At 35.5% G+C, this 17,654-nt stretch overlaps 1 protein-coding gene across 4 annotated transcripts in view; it reads left to right on the forward strand.

The window, feature by feature from the left end:
* Positions 1-17,654, forward strand: part of TAX1BP1 (Tax1 binding protein 1) — a 79,602-nt gene that overhangs the window by 26,676 nt on the left and 35,272 nt on the right. For all 4 annotated transcript variants that reach the window (XM_082749995.1, XM_082749997.1, XM_082749996.1 and 1 more), the window contains exons 6-8: positions 8,863-9,011; positions 9,101-9,191; positions 12,899-13,084. In XM_082749995.1, the coding sequence (XP_082606121.1) occupies positions 8,863-9,011; positions 9,101-9,191; positions 12,899-13,084 (426 nt within the window). The remainder of the gene's footprint in view (positions 1-8,862; positions 9,012-9,100; positions 9,192-12,898; positions 13,085-17,654) is intronic.

Consider the following 17,654-nt stretch of genomic DNA (forward strand, 5'->3'; position numbering starts at 1 on the left):
TGTGAGAAATGCTATAAATTATCCTGAAAGAACACATAAAGAAGTATACATATTAAACCATGTAGTTTCATTAGAGATACAAATGGATTTAACTTAGTAGATGAAAACAGTTAAAAAAAAAATCACCTAGTCATTGACTTATATTCCCAAGAAAAGTTATTTGTTAGTTTTGGCATATGATAATATGTTTCATAATCTGATTTATAACTTGTTGGATATTCTTAGGTCTTCTTACAAAATTAACCTGTTGTTTTCTAAGGGTAGGGTGTGTTCCATTTTGTCCAACAAGGCCTAGAGCAGTTACTTAATTGTTACTTGAACCAGTAGTGCAGTGATTCTCACTAATTTTTATACTCCAGCAGAGTGGTTGTAAATTGCATGCCTGACCAGAGATGATACATAAATAGGGCTTAAATTTTGGAAAGATTTTCTCTTAACTTGCCATTTTGAAGCTTACTCTTTTGCCTTAGGTAGTAAACATAATACAAGCAGTGTGTAGAATTGTGAATTTCTTCTTATAAATATCTGTAACATTGTTTTTATTACCATTAGCTTTTTTAGTTTAAAAGATGCAGTTACTTCCCCATTTTCCTCTTGGGGGGAACACTTAGAATCCTACTCTGGGAGTATCGTGCAGATTAGGCAGGCATACCAAATATTAAAATATAATATATGTGCCTACCTTGATTGTTAGGACATTCAAATAAATAATTTATTCAGTTGTTGAAACCCCTTGGCTGTTTTGTAGTTACTATACTGTTCTCTCTACTCTTTACGCTTTTATCTCATTTTACCTGCTTTTGGAACGCCAATCTTTTTTTCTTTCACTCTCTTACAAGTTGGAGGGGTGGAGGTGAGATAGAAGACAGTACTCTTGAAAATGGCCCCATTACAGCATGTACTTCCTTAGCTTAATAAGATCGAGAATACTCTGAAATGTGGCCTTTGAGGTTTCAACTCTGATCACCTTGAAATCCAAGGGAAGAATGGATCATTAGAAGAATAAAAGGCCTTCAATTGTGTGAAATTATTTATGTACATGAGACCATGCATCTGGTTCAGTCGAGTTATTAGCTGAGATTTAAAGTCTCAGGTATTCTCTGCTGTCCAGGTGACAAGGGTTAAGCACTCTAAGACCATAATGAAGAGAGCTAATTCTGACATACTTAGGTTGAGAAAATAGTAGATTGAGGTGAGGGGATTAGTGAAGCAAAATTTATAGGAGATTGTGGCTTTTGTACCTGGAGGAGGTATACAGCAGTAGTTTTTATGGCAACTCATAAATCTTGATGACAGACACTAATCTTAGAGGGGACTTCTTCCTTTCTGTTATTTTTGTGTTGGGTTTATACTCTGGGAAGATGAAGTGTGTGGAAGTGGCTTTTTAAATGCTATTCTATGCTGTGAAAATGGTGATGTAAAAAAAGACTTGGGGTGCCTGCATGGCTCAGTTGGTTGAGTGTCAGACTCTTTATTTCAGCTCAGGTCATACTCTTGGGAAGGAGCCCCATGTTGGGCTCCACACTCAGCATGGAATTTGCTTGCCCTTCTCTCTTTATCCCTCCCTAGCCCCCAACCCCCAGCATATGCGTGTTCTCTCTGAAGTAAATAAAATCTTAAAAAAAACCTAGATTGGTGTTTCTTCTGTAATAGATTCTCACTAAATGTAAGTAAATATTATTTTACTAGTTTTCATAATGATGAGCTAGAGAGTCAAAGAACTAAAATATGAAATTCATACCATTTTTCTGACATCCTAGAAGTGATACTTATGTTTAAAAAAAAATCTTAGTTATATGTTGGCAGTTGCCTCCTTATTTCTTTCTTTATTTGTTTATTTGACAGAGAGAGAGATAACAGGTAGGCAGAGAGGCAGGCAGAGAGAGAGGGGGAAGCATGCTCCGGGCTGAGCAGAGAGCGCTGATGCTGGGCTTGATCCCAGAATTCTGAGATCATGACCTGAGCTGAAGGCAGAGGTTTTAACCCACTGAACCACCCAGGTGCCCCAGTTGCCTCCTTATTTCTGGGGATACAATAACGTGCTTGCTAGGAGAAATAGTTCTTTTTGTTAATAGCCATGGGGCACTTTTTTTTTTTTTTAATTTTCTTTTTTAAATTTTTCATTTTTTCACCTTCTAAATCAGTCTTCTGGGCAGCTAGAATAGCTTCCTTTTCTTAGTTGGGTGGTTTACGAAATCCATGACATTTCTTGGCACTTGTTTTAAATCTCTTCCATAGTGTGAATTCTAAAACAATTTCAGTTTAGTAATTCTAAATGTCATCTCTTTGATATACTGGTGAAAATCTGAAGAACTGTTATGATGTATCATCTATAATTTCACTTAAAATTTTATCTTAGTTTATTTTTTTTGAAGATTTTATTTATTTATTTGACAGAGAGAGACCACAAGTAGGCAGAGAGGCAGGCAGAGAGAGAGAGAGGAGGAAGCAGGCTCCCTGCTGAGCAGAGAGCCCGATGCGGGACTCGATCCGAGGACCCTGAGATCATTACCTGAGCCGAAGGCAGCGGCTTAACCCACTGAGCCACCCAGGCGCCCCTTCACTTAAAATTTTAGAACGAACAGTCTACTAGGAATGTCTGTGGCAACCTTTAGTTTCTTCCTAATAGAAGAAATTGCGTTTTTTTTTATAAAATAAGATGAGCTTGTTACCCATTCATTACTTGACAAATACTAACTTAAATGTTTACAATAATTAAATGTTTATAAATAAAATCTCTGATTTTTATAAATACTGACTTTGTATTATGAAATGCCTATAGAGAGAACATTCCTATTTTAAAAATTAAAAGAATTGGATGTATTCTGGTTATCAAAAACCGTTTGCTTTTAAGTGTTATGCTTAAGTATGTTCTAGGTTATGTTGTGTAATTGGCTGCTTAAAGGAATAAAATAGGATTACAAAGTAGATTAAAACTGAAACCAGATAACATATATAAATTGAGAACTATAAATTGTGTATTTTATTTTGCCTGTATTTTAATGTGCTGTGTATGTTCCATTATTTATGTATACCCTAGATTTAAAAAAGTAAATCTTGTGTTAAGGATAATTTTTATATTCATTTTGAGTTTAGCTTTGTGTTTGTTTTCTCTATTATAAAAGGCTGGTTTATAAAAATAACCCGTGTAATACTTAATGTAAGCCAGATGCTGTTCTGAGTACTTAACATGTGTTAACTCATTTAATTCTATAAAGTAGACATTGTTAAATACACATTTTACAGACGTAGCTCAGAGAGGTTATTTAACCTGCCTGTGGTCGAACAGTTGAAGTGGTAGATGTAGGCAGTCTGGCTCCTCAGTGCTCTTAATGACACTCTGCCTGTCACTAAAGATGTAAACTTAATCTAATTGATCTTTTTAAAAAATAGCTATAATGAGGTTAATTTATAATTTACATATCCTAATGTCCAATACTTTACAATATACGATTTAGTAGTTCTTACTAATATTTACAGAATTGTGCATCCATTATCATAACCTAATTTTAGGACATAGTCATCACTCCAGAAGAAACCTGTACCTGTACCTGTTAGTGGTCATTCTCCATTTCCTTCCCCCTCGGTCCCAGGCAACCACTAAGCTGAATTTCCAGCTCTGGATTTATATATTTTGGGCATTGCGTACAAATGGAATCATGTGTGGCCTTTGTGACCCTCTTTCACTTAGCATAATGTTTCCAGGGCTAATCTGTGGTAAAATATGCATCAGTACTTTATTCATTTTATTGTCAAATGATACTCCTGTGTATTGGTTAGTCTTTTTTTTTTTTTTTTAAACCTTAGCTACATTTTTCAGACATACGATTAGCAGCTTTTAGGTATATTCATTGTATTCTTGTTTCTGTTTTGGAGTGCAGGATATGTATTTGAAAATTAGAAGATTAAAAACTGAGGGTCAGGGAACCAATGATATTGAGTCTTATTTTTCAAATAGAACCAAAATGAAGTTTCACCTTAAGTTTTATAGTTTAGTGTATAATTTTTTGGAGCCTAAACTATGATAGAGTTTTTTCCCATAAAATAGTGTTCTTGGGTGCCTGGGTGGCTTCAGCTTCTCCCTCTGCCTGTATGTGCAGCTTTCTCTCTCTAAGAAATAAAATCTTTAAAAAAAAAATTGTATTCTTAACTTGAATGTTGCTAATAAAAGGTGTACTTCAAAGTTTTTTTGGCTGAGTTTTTTTTTTTTTTATGATTTTATTTACTTGAGAGTGAATGAGAGAGAACATGAGCTGGGCAGAGGGAGAGGGAGAAGAGAGTCCCTGGTGAGTGGCGTTCCCAACATAGGGCTGGATCCCAGGATCCTGGGATCATGAGCTTAACCAACTGAGCCACTCAGGTGTCTCTCACATAAACTAAATTATATTTGAGAATACTTAAATAGTATTGATTAAACAATATAAGGAGCATGTTGTACACTGTTGTATTTATTCATACTGTTTTCATTCTTAAGTTTCATAAACTAGGTAGTGTACCTTGAGATACCAGCCATTTGGAGTTAACACAGGTACAGGAAAGAACAACTTGAAGGTTCTCTCATGGTGACTCTGGCTAGTGCAGATCTCTTCTGCTGTCTTGATCTTTTTGGCTTTCTCTTTTGTAAAGCTGTATTTATCACTGTATTGGATATCCGTTTTGGACAGAGGTAGTTTAAGACAATCTGCTTAATACATGGAATTGCCTCAGGTGCATATGTATGTGTGTGTGTGCATGTGTATCTCTCTTCTAACATGTGGAGTTGCCAAAAACCAGTTTTGAAGCTATGATATCATTGAATTTCCAGAACTCTTTCTTACTGATTATCATTGGGTAAAAAAGACACAAACCCCAGATTCTATTTTTTTTAGAATTGTAATGTTTATTCATTTTTTAGAGTGGGAGCAGGGAGGTGCAGAGGGAGAGAGAATCTTAAGCAGGCTCCATGCCCCCTGGCACAGAGCCCAGTGAGGGGCTCACCTCATAATCCAGAGATCATGACTTGAGCTAAAATAAAAATTTGGGTGCTTGAGTATCTGAGCCACCCAGGCACTCCACAGAGACTTTAATATTGTAGGAGTGATCATTATAACTTAGGTATATAGATCAATACATTTCTTTAAGGCTGATTTTCATTTTATACCTGATTTGCTAAGTAATAGTTTCAGGGAATTCATAACACTTTGTTTGTAAAATATATAGTTTAAGCTAGTTATTATTTCTCTATGGAACAGAATAAAACCAGAAATAGACCCAGGCATACTTGGTCAACTAATTCATGACAGAAGAGCCAAGAACATACAGTGGGGAAAAACAGTCTCTTCAGTGAACAGTCTTAGGAAAACCAGACAGCCACTTGTAAAAGAGTGAAACTGACCCACTGTCTTACACCATACACAGAAATCAACTCAAAATGAATTAAAGATCGAAGACTGGAAACCTTGAAACTGCTAGGGGATAAGTGCCTTGACATTGGTCTTAACCATTTTCTTGGATTTAACACCAAAAGCAAGAAATAAACAAGTAGACTGTATCAAAGTATAAAGCTTCTGCACAACAAAGGAAACCGTCAACAAAATGAAAAGTGAATTCCAGAAGGGAGAAAATATTTGTAAATCAAATATGTGATAAGATCTTACCATCCACAATTAACTTAAAAAAAAACTAAACAACTGGGATGCCTGACTGACTCAGGCAGTAGAGCTTGATTTCAGGCTTGTGAATTCAAGTCCCATGTTGAGGGTAGAGATAACTTAAGAGTCTTTAAACTTTTTTTTTTTTTTAAGATTTAATTTATTTGAAAGAGAGTGAGCATGAGCCGGGGGGTAGAAAAAGGGCGGAGGGAGAGCAAGAACAGGCTCCCTGCTCAGTTGGTTAAGAGTCTGACACTTGATTTTGACTCACACGTCATGATCTCAGAGTGGTGAGCTCGCTCTCTCAGTTTAGCGTGGACGCTGTGATTCTTGCTCTTCCTCCACCCCTCCCCCACTGCTCATGCTCTTTCTTTCTCTAAAATAAAATACTAAAAATCTCAGTTTCCACAGATGACATAATTCTTTTGTCAGTAATTTGCTGTTTAGAGTATTCAAGTACTAATTTACTAAAATTTACCACTGTATGCATTCAAATCCAGAATACCATAATCTTTTCTAAATGGTTGTCTATAATGTGGTTTTTTTCAAATGTATTCATTTGTAGTCAGAATTTTGTCTTATTTTGAATAAGTGAAGTGGGTTCTGTTACTTTAGGTATATTTTAAAGTGCGTGTTTAGCCACACAGATAAGTGGCTTTTTTTTTCTCCCTCTGGTTGTTCATATTTGAGAGTTACGACGTGAAGGAATTGCTAATAGTCGCTCATGGTAGGGATTCTTCAACCTGAGAGGAGGGAAGAAGTTCATTACATGATTTTGAAATGCCCAGATCTCTTGATCTCCTTTTCCCTCCATTTTTGTAATTGTTTTTATCTCGATGTACAATGTAGCAGCTTAATCTAGTCAACTTTTACTTTAATATTAGAATTACTATGTTTTGGGGCAAGATTTCAAATATTGACCAAATGAATATTTATCTCAAATTTCAAGTGTTTTTCAAAGATTGTGTTCTAAATTTTAATCTTTTTAAGAAGTTTTTAAAAGAAAGCAGGATTTTTAGTTATTTGTATGTTCACTACAGAGTTTAATGTGATTTTCATTCTAAGAAAGACTTAGCTAAATTGAGATGCTATGCTTCAAACATGAGAACTAGAGGCCTGAAGGATAATTTCTAGCATTTTCATGCTATTAGAAAATAGGTGTGGATGTGGAGAAAATAATTAGGTGCTTTTATGGGTACCAGGCAAAGATTCTAAGTCCGTCAAGTTATATTAAAATTAGTGACTCACTGTAGAGTTAAATGGCTCATTGATAAAGCACTAAGTTCATGTTTTGCATTTAGTTACTTATGAATCATCCCTAGTTCTTGCCCCATACATTTTTTAGAATACTGTTTACCTGTTACAGAACTTCATTAATTACAGATTTAGAAACTAGTTTTTACCTGTACGCAATCTAGTCTTTGTTGTAGGAAGAAATAACCTGGATTAAATCTGTAGCCTATTTGTAGTGCCAAAAGTGCATGTGGTAAAAATAACAGTACAAAATTAAAAAACTATTTAGAAACCTCTCTGGCTATCTTTATAAATCACCAAGACAAAAATGTGTCACATTGGCAGGAGTCATTGGATATTGACAACAGTTTATAGCAGAGGAAATACTATTTATTTCTGGGGCATTTTCACTGGAATCAGAAAAGCATTTAGTTTTAATGTTGCAAATTTAGTAAGGAAAGATTTGCTTTGAGCAAAAGTAAAACCAAGAGCGTGTATCTGACCCTTACTGTGATGGGATTTTTAATGAAGTATAGATGCAACATAGCAATTTTCATATTCTAGTAATATATTTAAAGTAATACTTCACCTATAAGTAAAAAATTTGGCTGAGTTACTTCATGAAAATTGAAATGGCTTATAAATACTGTATAACATTTGTTAGATTTAAATTGTAAGAGGGACGCCTGGGTGGCTCAGTTAGTTAAGCAGCTGCCTTCAGCTCAGGTCATGATCCCAGCGTCCTGGGATCGAGTCCCACATCGGGCTCCTTGCTCCGCAGAGAGCCTGCTTCTCCCTCTGCCTCTGCCTGCCATTCTGTCTGCCTGTGCTTGCTCTCTCTCTCTCTCTCTGATAAATAAATAAAATCTTTAAAAAAAAAAAAAGATTTAAATTGTAAGAATGATGATTTCCTTTAGCTTCTGTTGTTTAGGTGGGTGGTACTTTCATAATTGGGAAGTTTTAAAATAATTTTTTAACAACAAGTTGCCTTAATTTATCAGTTCTTTGATGTCTAGTTTTTTATAACAAAGTATCTCCACGTGCACTATTACATTTGATTCTCACGATTTTATAAACTAGGAAGAATAAGCTTTATTATATTCATTTTACATATCATAAAATGGGTTTAGAAAGGAGCTTGACCAAGTTCTTGTATGTTACTTAATTGTCTTGATGTGTTAATATTTTTAAAACTTTTAAATTGTTCGGGCGCCCGGGTGGCTCAGCGGGTTGAGCCGCTGCCGTTGGCTCGGGTCATGATCTCAAGGTCCTGGGATCGAGTCCCGCATCGGGCTCTCTGCTCAGCAGGGAGCCTGCTTCCTCCTCTCTCTGCTTGCCTCTCTGCCTACTTGTGATCTCTGTCAAGTAAATAAATAAAATCTTTAAAAAAAAAAAAAACAACAAAAAAAAACTTTTAAATTGTTGAAAGTAGAATATTCTATTTTAAATAGGAATACTTTTTTATTGCATTTACTACTATTCATTTTAGTTTCTTTGGATATTTATTCAGGCTTCTGAGTCACAGTGACAGGATCATTATGAACATTGTTTCAGTTGCGTATCTTAGTGCTTTGTATAATTATTGGTGGTACTTAATGATCTGTACTAGAAGAAGGATTTTTTGTTGTTTTGTGACAATGTGTTATCTGTGGTGGTATCACTTGTCACTAGAGTAGCATTGAGAAACAAGATGTCAAAAATGAAAGTGACAAATTAAAAATTTTTGTCCTCTCATTTTTGTTGCCTGCCCTCTGGTGGAGAAGTTTGTGAAATCAAGAAACAGGGTGTAGGAGAAATCTGGAAAAGAAATTAATAATTGTTTGATTTGCTATATGAAAAATTGGATATATGTTTCAGTTTAAGGTTTAGTTTTTAATCTTAGTTTTATAAGCTTTAGAAGGGACAAATGTGGGACTAACAATTTGAGAATACATAGATTTCTTAAAGATATGCAAATCTGTTTTAGAGATTGTTTCTCAGAAATTTTGTTGTTTCTTAGGATCTTGTTGAAGTATCACAAAGTTTAAAAACGGAAAATGAAGAGTTTAAGAAGAGATACAATGATGCTGCATCCAAAGTTCTCCAGCTTGAGGAAGATATTGTGTCAGTGACACATAAAGCAATTGAAAAAGAAACTGAATTAGACAGGTATTTCTGATGGTTTTAAAAAATGCTTACATATTTCAAAAATGCTTTAATGAAAATTTTTTGTCTATATTAACGTTACTTTAACTCAGTTTGAAGGATAAACTCAGGAAGGCACAATATGAAAGAGAACAACTGGAGTGTCAGTTGAAGACAGAAAAGGATGAGAAGGAACTTTATAAGGTAGTTTATTCTTTCTTCATTTCTCTTTGTTATCTATCGCTGTGTAACAGATTACTGTGAAATTTAGTGGTTAGGAATTGGGGAGCAGCTTAGCTGCATGGTTCTGGCTCAGGGTGTCTTGGTCAGTTGCATTCAGGATGTTGGCAAGGGCCACAGTCAGCTACAGGCTTCTTCAGTGGCCTCTTCAGTGGTCACCTGAATATTTTCGCAACAAGGATGCCACTTTGTCCTTGCTGTCCAAGAGAGAGCAAGGAGGAAGTCCTAGTGTATACTTTATGACCTAGTTACCAAAGTTCTAGATTAGTCCTGCTTTATCTTATTCATTAGAAGCTAGTCACTTGGGTCCAGCCAGTACTTAAACAGAAGGGAGTTGGGCTTCACGGAGGGGAAGTATCCAGGGATTTGGGGACCTGTTTTAAAACTACCCTATTGTAAAAAGAAAAAGAAAAAAAGAAAACAACAACAACAACAAAAATCCTACCCTATAGTGAATAGTCCCTAAACGTTTTCAGGGAGTTTGCTTGTATTTTACTTAGCAGGTAATACATAATAAGTCAGGTTTAATGGTAACAGGATACCTGCCTGTTTATCAGAATATATAAAACCTATTGTTTTCCCCTTTTAAGAACATCTTAGAACATTAATTTCAGTGATGATAATCATGTTCTAGAATTTGACTTTTAGAATAATCTTCAGAGAATGTCATTTTAAAGAAAATTCTCTCTGTTAACAAATCTTCACCTTTTTGAAAGTTTTCTTTTTTAAATGATTCTGAAATAGTATCGTTAGCTTAATAACCAGTAATGCTGTAGATGTAAATTGAGAAGTGTTTATCTTAAGTGGCTTATAGTAGTCACCAAGGCAATTCCAGATGAGGAATTTCAAGAACATTCTGAGTTAAGTCAGTATTATTTGGGTAGATTTAGTCACTTGATGATAATAGAAAAGGGAGACACAGTATTGTGGTATATATTTAAAGCTAAAAGCATACAACTGTTTATATATTCAGTATTTGATAGTTAGAGTTTGCATGTAGAAACTAGAATATGATTTACATTGCCCATTGTTTTTTTCCTTTTTATTTTTGGTGGTGTTGGGATTTTTTTTAGAAGATAAAAATAAAATGTTGAATCCACCATGCAACTTAGAGCAGAGAGCATAGATGGGGGCGTTTTGTATGTCACAGGTTATACCCATTTTATTTTATTTTTAAAAAAATTTTATTTATTTATTCGACAGAGAAAGATCACAAGTAGGCAGAGTAGCAGGCAGAGAGAGAGGGGGAAGCAGGGTCCCTGCTGAGCAGAGAGCCCGATGTGGGACTCGATCTCAGGACCCTGAGATCATGACCTGAGCCGAAGGCAGATGTTTAATCCACTGAGCAATCCAGGCGCCCCCTCCCCCATTCCATTTTATTTCTTGAATAGCTTATCCACAAGGTGTGTGTGTGTGTGTGTGTGTGTGTGTGTGTGTGTCACTCCCAAAACAAAGAAAAATAGTGATGGAGTAGCAAGCAGAGGGACAAGCAGGCTCCCCTCTGAGAAAGGAGCCCCATGTGGGACTCAGTCCTAGGACCCTGGGATCATGATCTGAGCTGAAGGCAGACACTTCACTGACTCAGCCACTCAAGTGTCCCGCTCTGGTGGATGGATGATTGATGATTTGACCCTTTAAGAAAATATGCCCCAAAATATTGTTTGATTTTTGAGCAAGATTTTGTGAAAAAGGGAAATAATAGAGATATCTAGAGAAATTGAAGGAATTGGATTACCATTTGTACAGTGTCTTTGCAAACTACCCTAAATGCAGCTTTTTAAAGTTAGAAAGCATTTTTTTTTAAACTAAGTGAAAATTGGCATCTCTCATAATTTTTTACTCAATGTTAACAATGAATTTCAGTGAGAATAATTTCCGTTTTGTTGTTAGGAAAAGACCTGAGCATTATTTCTTTCCATGGATAATTGCTTTCCATGTTGCTTTCTGTTAGCATAGAGGGAGATAATAAGATAATTGTCTTCAGTCTTTTCAGCTCAATAATAAAATTAATTCTGAAGGCATTCTAGTTAGTGGAAAGGGTTTAGGAAGGTCCTAGGTTAAACCAGTGATGCTAGAGAGGTGTAATGAATGATGCAAGGATGAATTATTTTGGAAAGAGACCTATCCCTAAGGATTTCATCTTTCCATCCTGTTTTTCTTTCTTTCTGTTATGAGAATAGGACTTCTTGTGTTTTGTAGAGGGTTGGCAAGCACATTTTAGGGTAAATGAGCATTTTTCCTTTACTGCTCTAAATTATTCCTTATGTCTTGTTTGTTTTTCACTTTCTGCAGACTCTTTGTGTTTTTGCTTTATACCTGAGTGACCAGTTCTTTATAAAAGAGTGGGCAGCAAGGAAGGAAGGGATAGAATGAGGTGTCTTGGGGATTTATTCTTCTATGGTTTGAAAATATCTCCAGTTTTCTATAGGCTTTATCAGTTGGGATCAAATTGACATTGAAATTTCCATTTGAATATATTTTCCTTCAACCTCCCAGCGCTCTAAACAGTATTTCATTTGTATGTGTGTATTCCCCAAATGGGAAGCAAAACTTCCTTAGAGATTTTTGTTTTGTGGGGTTATTTTTTCCTTTTCCTTCCTTCCTTCCTTCCTTCCTTCCTTCCTTCCTTCCTTCCTTTCTTTCTTTCTTTCTTTTTTTTTTTTATGGCAAGGAGACTGTACTTACTGAATATGATAAGACCTCATATTAAATTGTTAATCTCCGAAACAGGCTTTCCCTTCCAGATTGTTTATATATATATATATATATATATATATTCAGAGAGACTGCTTATATCTTTCTTTTTCTAGCCCCTCTAGAGCATATGATCTGTCTCTGTCCTGTCAGAATTTAGAGTAATAGATAAAACACTTTCTTGATCTGAGGATTATTAAAATTAGATAGTGTTTTTAAAGTGATGCCGTAAAGGACTTGACTGGTGACACCTCAGAGAATCTGGAGTTATATTCTGTCCTTGTGAACAGGATTTAGTGTTTCAGCATTCATTATTGAGGTCAAGTGCAAGTAGTATGTTAATTTATTTCTCTCTGGTACTCTTAACCAAAGCAAAATACTCTTTATAGTGGAAACTAGGTATCTGTACTCTTTATAATTTCAATTATGGAATTTGATTTGTGCATCTGTTATGAGCAAATTAGCAAGTGCTGCCTAAGTTCCTGGGAAAATTAATATAGTGGGGTTAATCAAATGTATTTTTAGGGACATAGGAAGTAAATGACAAGACTTCTCAAAATAAAAATATTGCTTAAGATGTTGTTCTTGAATGTACCCCTTCAGTTTTCCAGAATCTCTCCATGCCTTCATATCTGAATATACCTATAACATAATTTGTTCCTCCAAAAGAACAACTAAATTGGTTTGCATTTTAGAAGAGAACTTAAATTTATTAAATGAGAGGAGAAAACTTTAGAGATCAGGTAATGTTTTAAGACCTTAGATGTAATCTCTGTGGGAAAAAAATACTTAGACTGTGTTTTGTTTCTGTTTATTAGCTAGTCATTTAATGTAACTTGGGTCCCCTGACTCCTGGTCTAGTAAGTCTTCTGGTTCCTTGATCATTTTTGGGTTAGAGATAAACAATGGTAGTTTGAAATTTGAGTAGCTTAGGTTATTGAGTTAGAGTATTCTTGACATCTCAAGCACTGTTACAGGTACATCTGAAGAATACGGATATAGAAAATACCAAGCTTGTGTCAGAGGTCCAGACTTTAAAGAATTTAGATGGGAACAAAGAAAGCATGATTACTCATTTCAAGGAAGAGATTGGCAGGCTGCAGTTCTGTTTGGCTGAAAAGGAAAATCTGCAAAGGGCTTTCTTGCTTACAACCTCAAGTAAGGTAAGTATTTTTGCAGTGTGTATCTGAAGAGTGTAAAACGTGTGTCTGTTAAATGTATGCAATTGAGTGGTTTTTATTTTTAATCTTTCCTTTCCCCAAGCCTGCCTTTTCAAAAAGTACAAATCTGGAGGCATTCAACATTACAACCTAAATACATGAGCATGTCTCCCTATCAGCATGTACATTATTTTGTATAACCATCAAGCCATTAACATACCTAAGAAATTTAACATAAGATAATATTTCCTTCCTGTATATGGTTTTAGTACATTCAACTTGTCCCAAATATATTTCTGTATAGCCTTTAAAATTTCTTGGCCCAGGGGAAATAAAGATCACCCAATTTACTGTGTTCTTGGTCTGCTCTAATCTAGAATAGCTTCTCTATACCTTTTGTTTTATGACACTTGATACTTTTTGAAGAATTCAGACTTGTCTGAGAAAATGGTCTGTGCTCCAGATTTATTTATCATTTCTTCATGGCTGGATTCAGGTGAAACCTTTTTTGGCAAGAAAAGGCATAGAGGGGCGCCTGGGTGGCAGTGGGTTAAAGCCTCTGCCTTCGGCTCAGGTCATGGTCTCAGAGTCTTGGGATCTATCCCCGCATCGGGCTCTCTGCTCAGCGAGGAGCTTGCTTCCTCCTCTCTCTCTCTGCCTGCCTCTCTGCCTACTTGTAATCTCTGCCTGTCAAATAAATAAATAAAATCTTTAAAAAAAAAAAAAAAAAGAAAAGGCATAGATGTTTTGTACATTCTGTTGCAGTGTTATCAAAAGACATATAATGTCAGTTTCGTTCTTGATGTTAGGTTTAATCATTTGTTTAAAGTTATGTTTGCCTGAAACCATCATATTGGTGCTTTTTCCCCCTCTTTGTATTGAATAATATGTAGGATAATACTTAGAGATCATGTGACTCTCCTGTTCCCCAGTAGCCTTTCACCCAGCGATTTTTTATCCTTGATGATTTTCACCTTTATCAGTTATTATTAATGATTACAAAATGGTGGTTTAAAAAATTACATCATTTCTTCTCCATTTATTAGTATGTATACTTTTATAATGAGGTTTTGCTGCCCTCTCTCTTTTTTCATATTACTGTGGACTTGGGGATTCTTTTTTGTTCAGTATATTGTACATCATCATTATTACTCTTTTTCATACCCAAATTATCCCATACTTAGCTGGGTGGAGCTGTTCAGACCTTTTTTTTTTTTTAATTCCCCTTAAATTCAAGATTTTATTTATTTGCTTTAGATTGTGTACATGTACTAGGAGGGGGAGCAGCAGAGGAAGAGGGAGAGAATCTCAGACACACCATGTTGAGCACAAGGCCTGATGTGGGGCTTGATCTTAGGACCCTGACACCATGACTTGAGCCAAACCAAGAATTGGGCACTTAACTGACTGAGCCACGCACCCACCAATCTTTTTTTTTTTTTTTTTTTTTAAAGAATTTATTTATTTGACGCAGAGAGAGAGGGGAAGTAGGCTCCCTGCTGAGCACAGAGCCCAATGTGGGGCTCTATTCTTGGACCCTGAGATCATGACCTGAGTCGAAGGCAGAGGCTTAACCCACTGAGCCACCCCGGCGCCCCAACTCCTCTGTCTTTTTCGTAAATGTTTTGAATACTTCTTGGCTTTGTGAAACAACTGTGTATTAAGCTTTAGGTTCTGACCCATACCTGGTACTGACATTTATTTCTCTAAGGAGCCCTGTTTTTTTTTTTCAGTGGGGAATGCTATTTTGAAGCCAGATAAGAATTTTGATATTTTTATACTGGATCCTGTTGCTACTAGGGGTCATTACTTCTTTGTACTTCCATTGGACAGACATTTAAAGTCTTTATATGGTTTTCTTCAGTTCAAATCCGGTATTTTAGGGTTCTTCCTTACCTTCCTCCATTCCATATTTATCTCTTCTTTCAGTGTGAGAGCCTTTGTTTCCAAAACATCATTGTATATATATATTCATGTATTTTACCCTGTTATATACACCAGTAGTTTCAGAAATGTTACACCAGTGCCATTCCCAACAGTGTGTCTATTAAATTAAGTTCTTCCCAATCCTTTTTCTAAGAATTTATTTCAGTAAGGATGTACATAGTACTGTGTTCAAAGTTACTTGAATAAACTTTTTAACATATTAATGGGTAATGAATTTTTACACAGTATACATTTTTGTTAGTATTTAATTCTAAGATTAGTTTTTATTCTCTTAACCTTTTGATTGAATTTTGTGTTTTGACTGTTAAATAATTGCATCATTCAAAAATGGAAATACTTATAATAAAATTCACTGTCTCTTTCCTAAAAAAAAAAAAAACAAAACCCTTTCTTCTACCTATATGTAAACATTTTCATTAGTTTCCAGTTTATCCTGTTTCCTTCCACAAAAATAAACATGTGCAAAGGCACCTGGGTGGCTCAGTGGGTTAAACCCTCTGTCTTCAGTTCAGGTTATGATCTCAGGGTCCTGGGATCAAGCCCTGCCTCAGGCTCTCTGCTCAGCAGGGAGCCTGCTTCCTCCTCTCTTTGCCTATTTCTGAGCTCTCTGTCAAATAAATATCTTAAAAAAAAAATAAACATGTGCATGTGCAGGCACTTTTCTATTCCCTTCTTTTTCTTTTTCAATTTTTAAACATTTTTTATTTAAATTCATTTAAATTGATTAACGTATAATGTATTATTGGTTTCAGAGGTATATGCTTTATCAGTCTTTATATAATACCCAGTGCTTATTATATTACCCAGTTACCCCATCCCTCCATATTCCCTTCTTCCTCAAATAAAGGAAAAAGCTGCCATGCTATATATACTTTTTGCACCTTGCTTTTTAAATATTGAACAATATAAACTGAAAAAAATTACTCCACCATCAGTTCATGGAGATCTAAGAACATTTTTTTTTTTTTAAATGGCTGGGTGATACTACACTGGGCAATTTTACTTTGACTTATTTCTTAACCCTTGTGAATGAGTATTACATCATTTGCAGTAGTTTACTGTTAAATATACTCAGATATAATTACTGTAACACCTAAAACAGCAGTTGTGCATCACATTTAGAATTAATGATTAACACCCTGTCTTTTTTTTTTTTTTTTTTAAGATTTTATTTATTTGACAGATAGAGATCACAAGTAGGCAGAGAGGCAGGCAGAGAGAGAGAGCAGGAAGTAAGCTCCCTGCTGAGCAGAGAGCCCGATGCGGGACTTGATCCCAGGACCCTGAGATCATGACCTGAGCCAAAGGCAGCAGCTTAATCCACTGAACCAACCAGGCGCCCTGCAATGTGCTATATTAAAGACAGGGTGTTAGGGCACCTAGGTGGCTCAGTGGGTTAAGCTGCTGCCTTCGGCTCAGGTCATGATCTCAGGGTCCTGGGATCGAGTCCCGCATCGGGCTCTCTGCTCAGCAGGGAGCCTGCTTCCTCCTCTCTCTCTGCCTGCCTTTCTGCCTACTTGTGTTCTCTGTCAAATAAATAAATAAAATCTTTAAAAAAAAACAAAACCTTTTAAAAAAATTTTATAGAGTGTCTGGACATTCTGTAGGAGTATGAGAACCCATGTAGATCTTCCTCGTTCACTAACAGCTGCATAGTATCCCTTATTTTATTTATAGCCATGTAGTATGTAGTTGTTTTTAGTTGTGTATAGTCCTTCGCTTTTATAAGTGTGCTGCAGTAAACCTCCTTGTACAGTTATGTAGGCATATGTACATACCAGAATAAATTTCATAGTTACTTTTAAATAGCTTTTCAAAAAAATACCCCAGCATTGTATATACTTATGTTTGTAATGGGAACAGAGACTTTCATTGTATAAAGGATATATTGCAGAATTTATAATAAATTCTTATATTACATATTTTCTATTTTTAATATTTTTTCATTTTAATAATCATACTGCATCCCTGTAAAGCTAAATACATTTCTTAGAAACTCATAATAAAGTTGCTAGACCAAAAGTTAATGTGCTTTTTAAAGGTTGTGCATGTTGCAAAACTCTGATAAGAAAATTTATACTGCTTACCAGGTACATAGTCCACTTGTTTATAATTGTTAATTTCCCTAAAGTCAGTCAAATATTGGAATTATTCTGGTTTTTGAATCTTTGTCAGTTGAAATAAAATGGTATTTATTTTCAATTCTTTGATTGTTTAGTTGAGTATATTTCTATATGCATAATGGCATAATGGCCATTTTTTTATTATTATCACTTTTTTTTTATAGATTTTATTTGTTTATTAGAGAGAGAGAGAGAGAGGTAGTGCACAAGCAGGCACAGGTAGAGCGAAAAGCAGGCTTCCTGCCAAGCAAGGAGCCCAATGTCAGACTCGATCCCAGGAATCTGGGATCATGACCTGAGCTGAAAGCAGCAGCTCAACCCACCGAGCCACCCAGGCGTCCCTGGCCATTTCTTTAAAAAAAAAAAGAAAAATAATAATTCACAGTCATGCCATTCCCCAATTTTGTTTTTTGTTTTTTTTTTTTGACGGGGTGGGGGGCGGCTTGGAGAATTTTTCCCTTACTGATTAGAAAGTGTATTTCTATCAGAGTATTATTGTACCT

The sequence above is a fragment of the Mustela nivalis genome (genome assembly GCF_964662115.1).
Source record: "Mustela nivalis genome assembly, contig: HAP1_SCAFFOLD_462, whole genome shotgun sequence".
NCBI classification, from domain to species: domain Eukaryota; kingdom Metazoa; phylum Chordata; class Mammalia; order Carnivora; family Mustelidae; genus Mustela; species Mustela nivalis.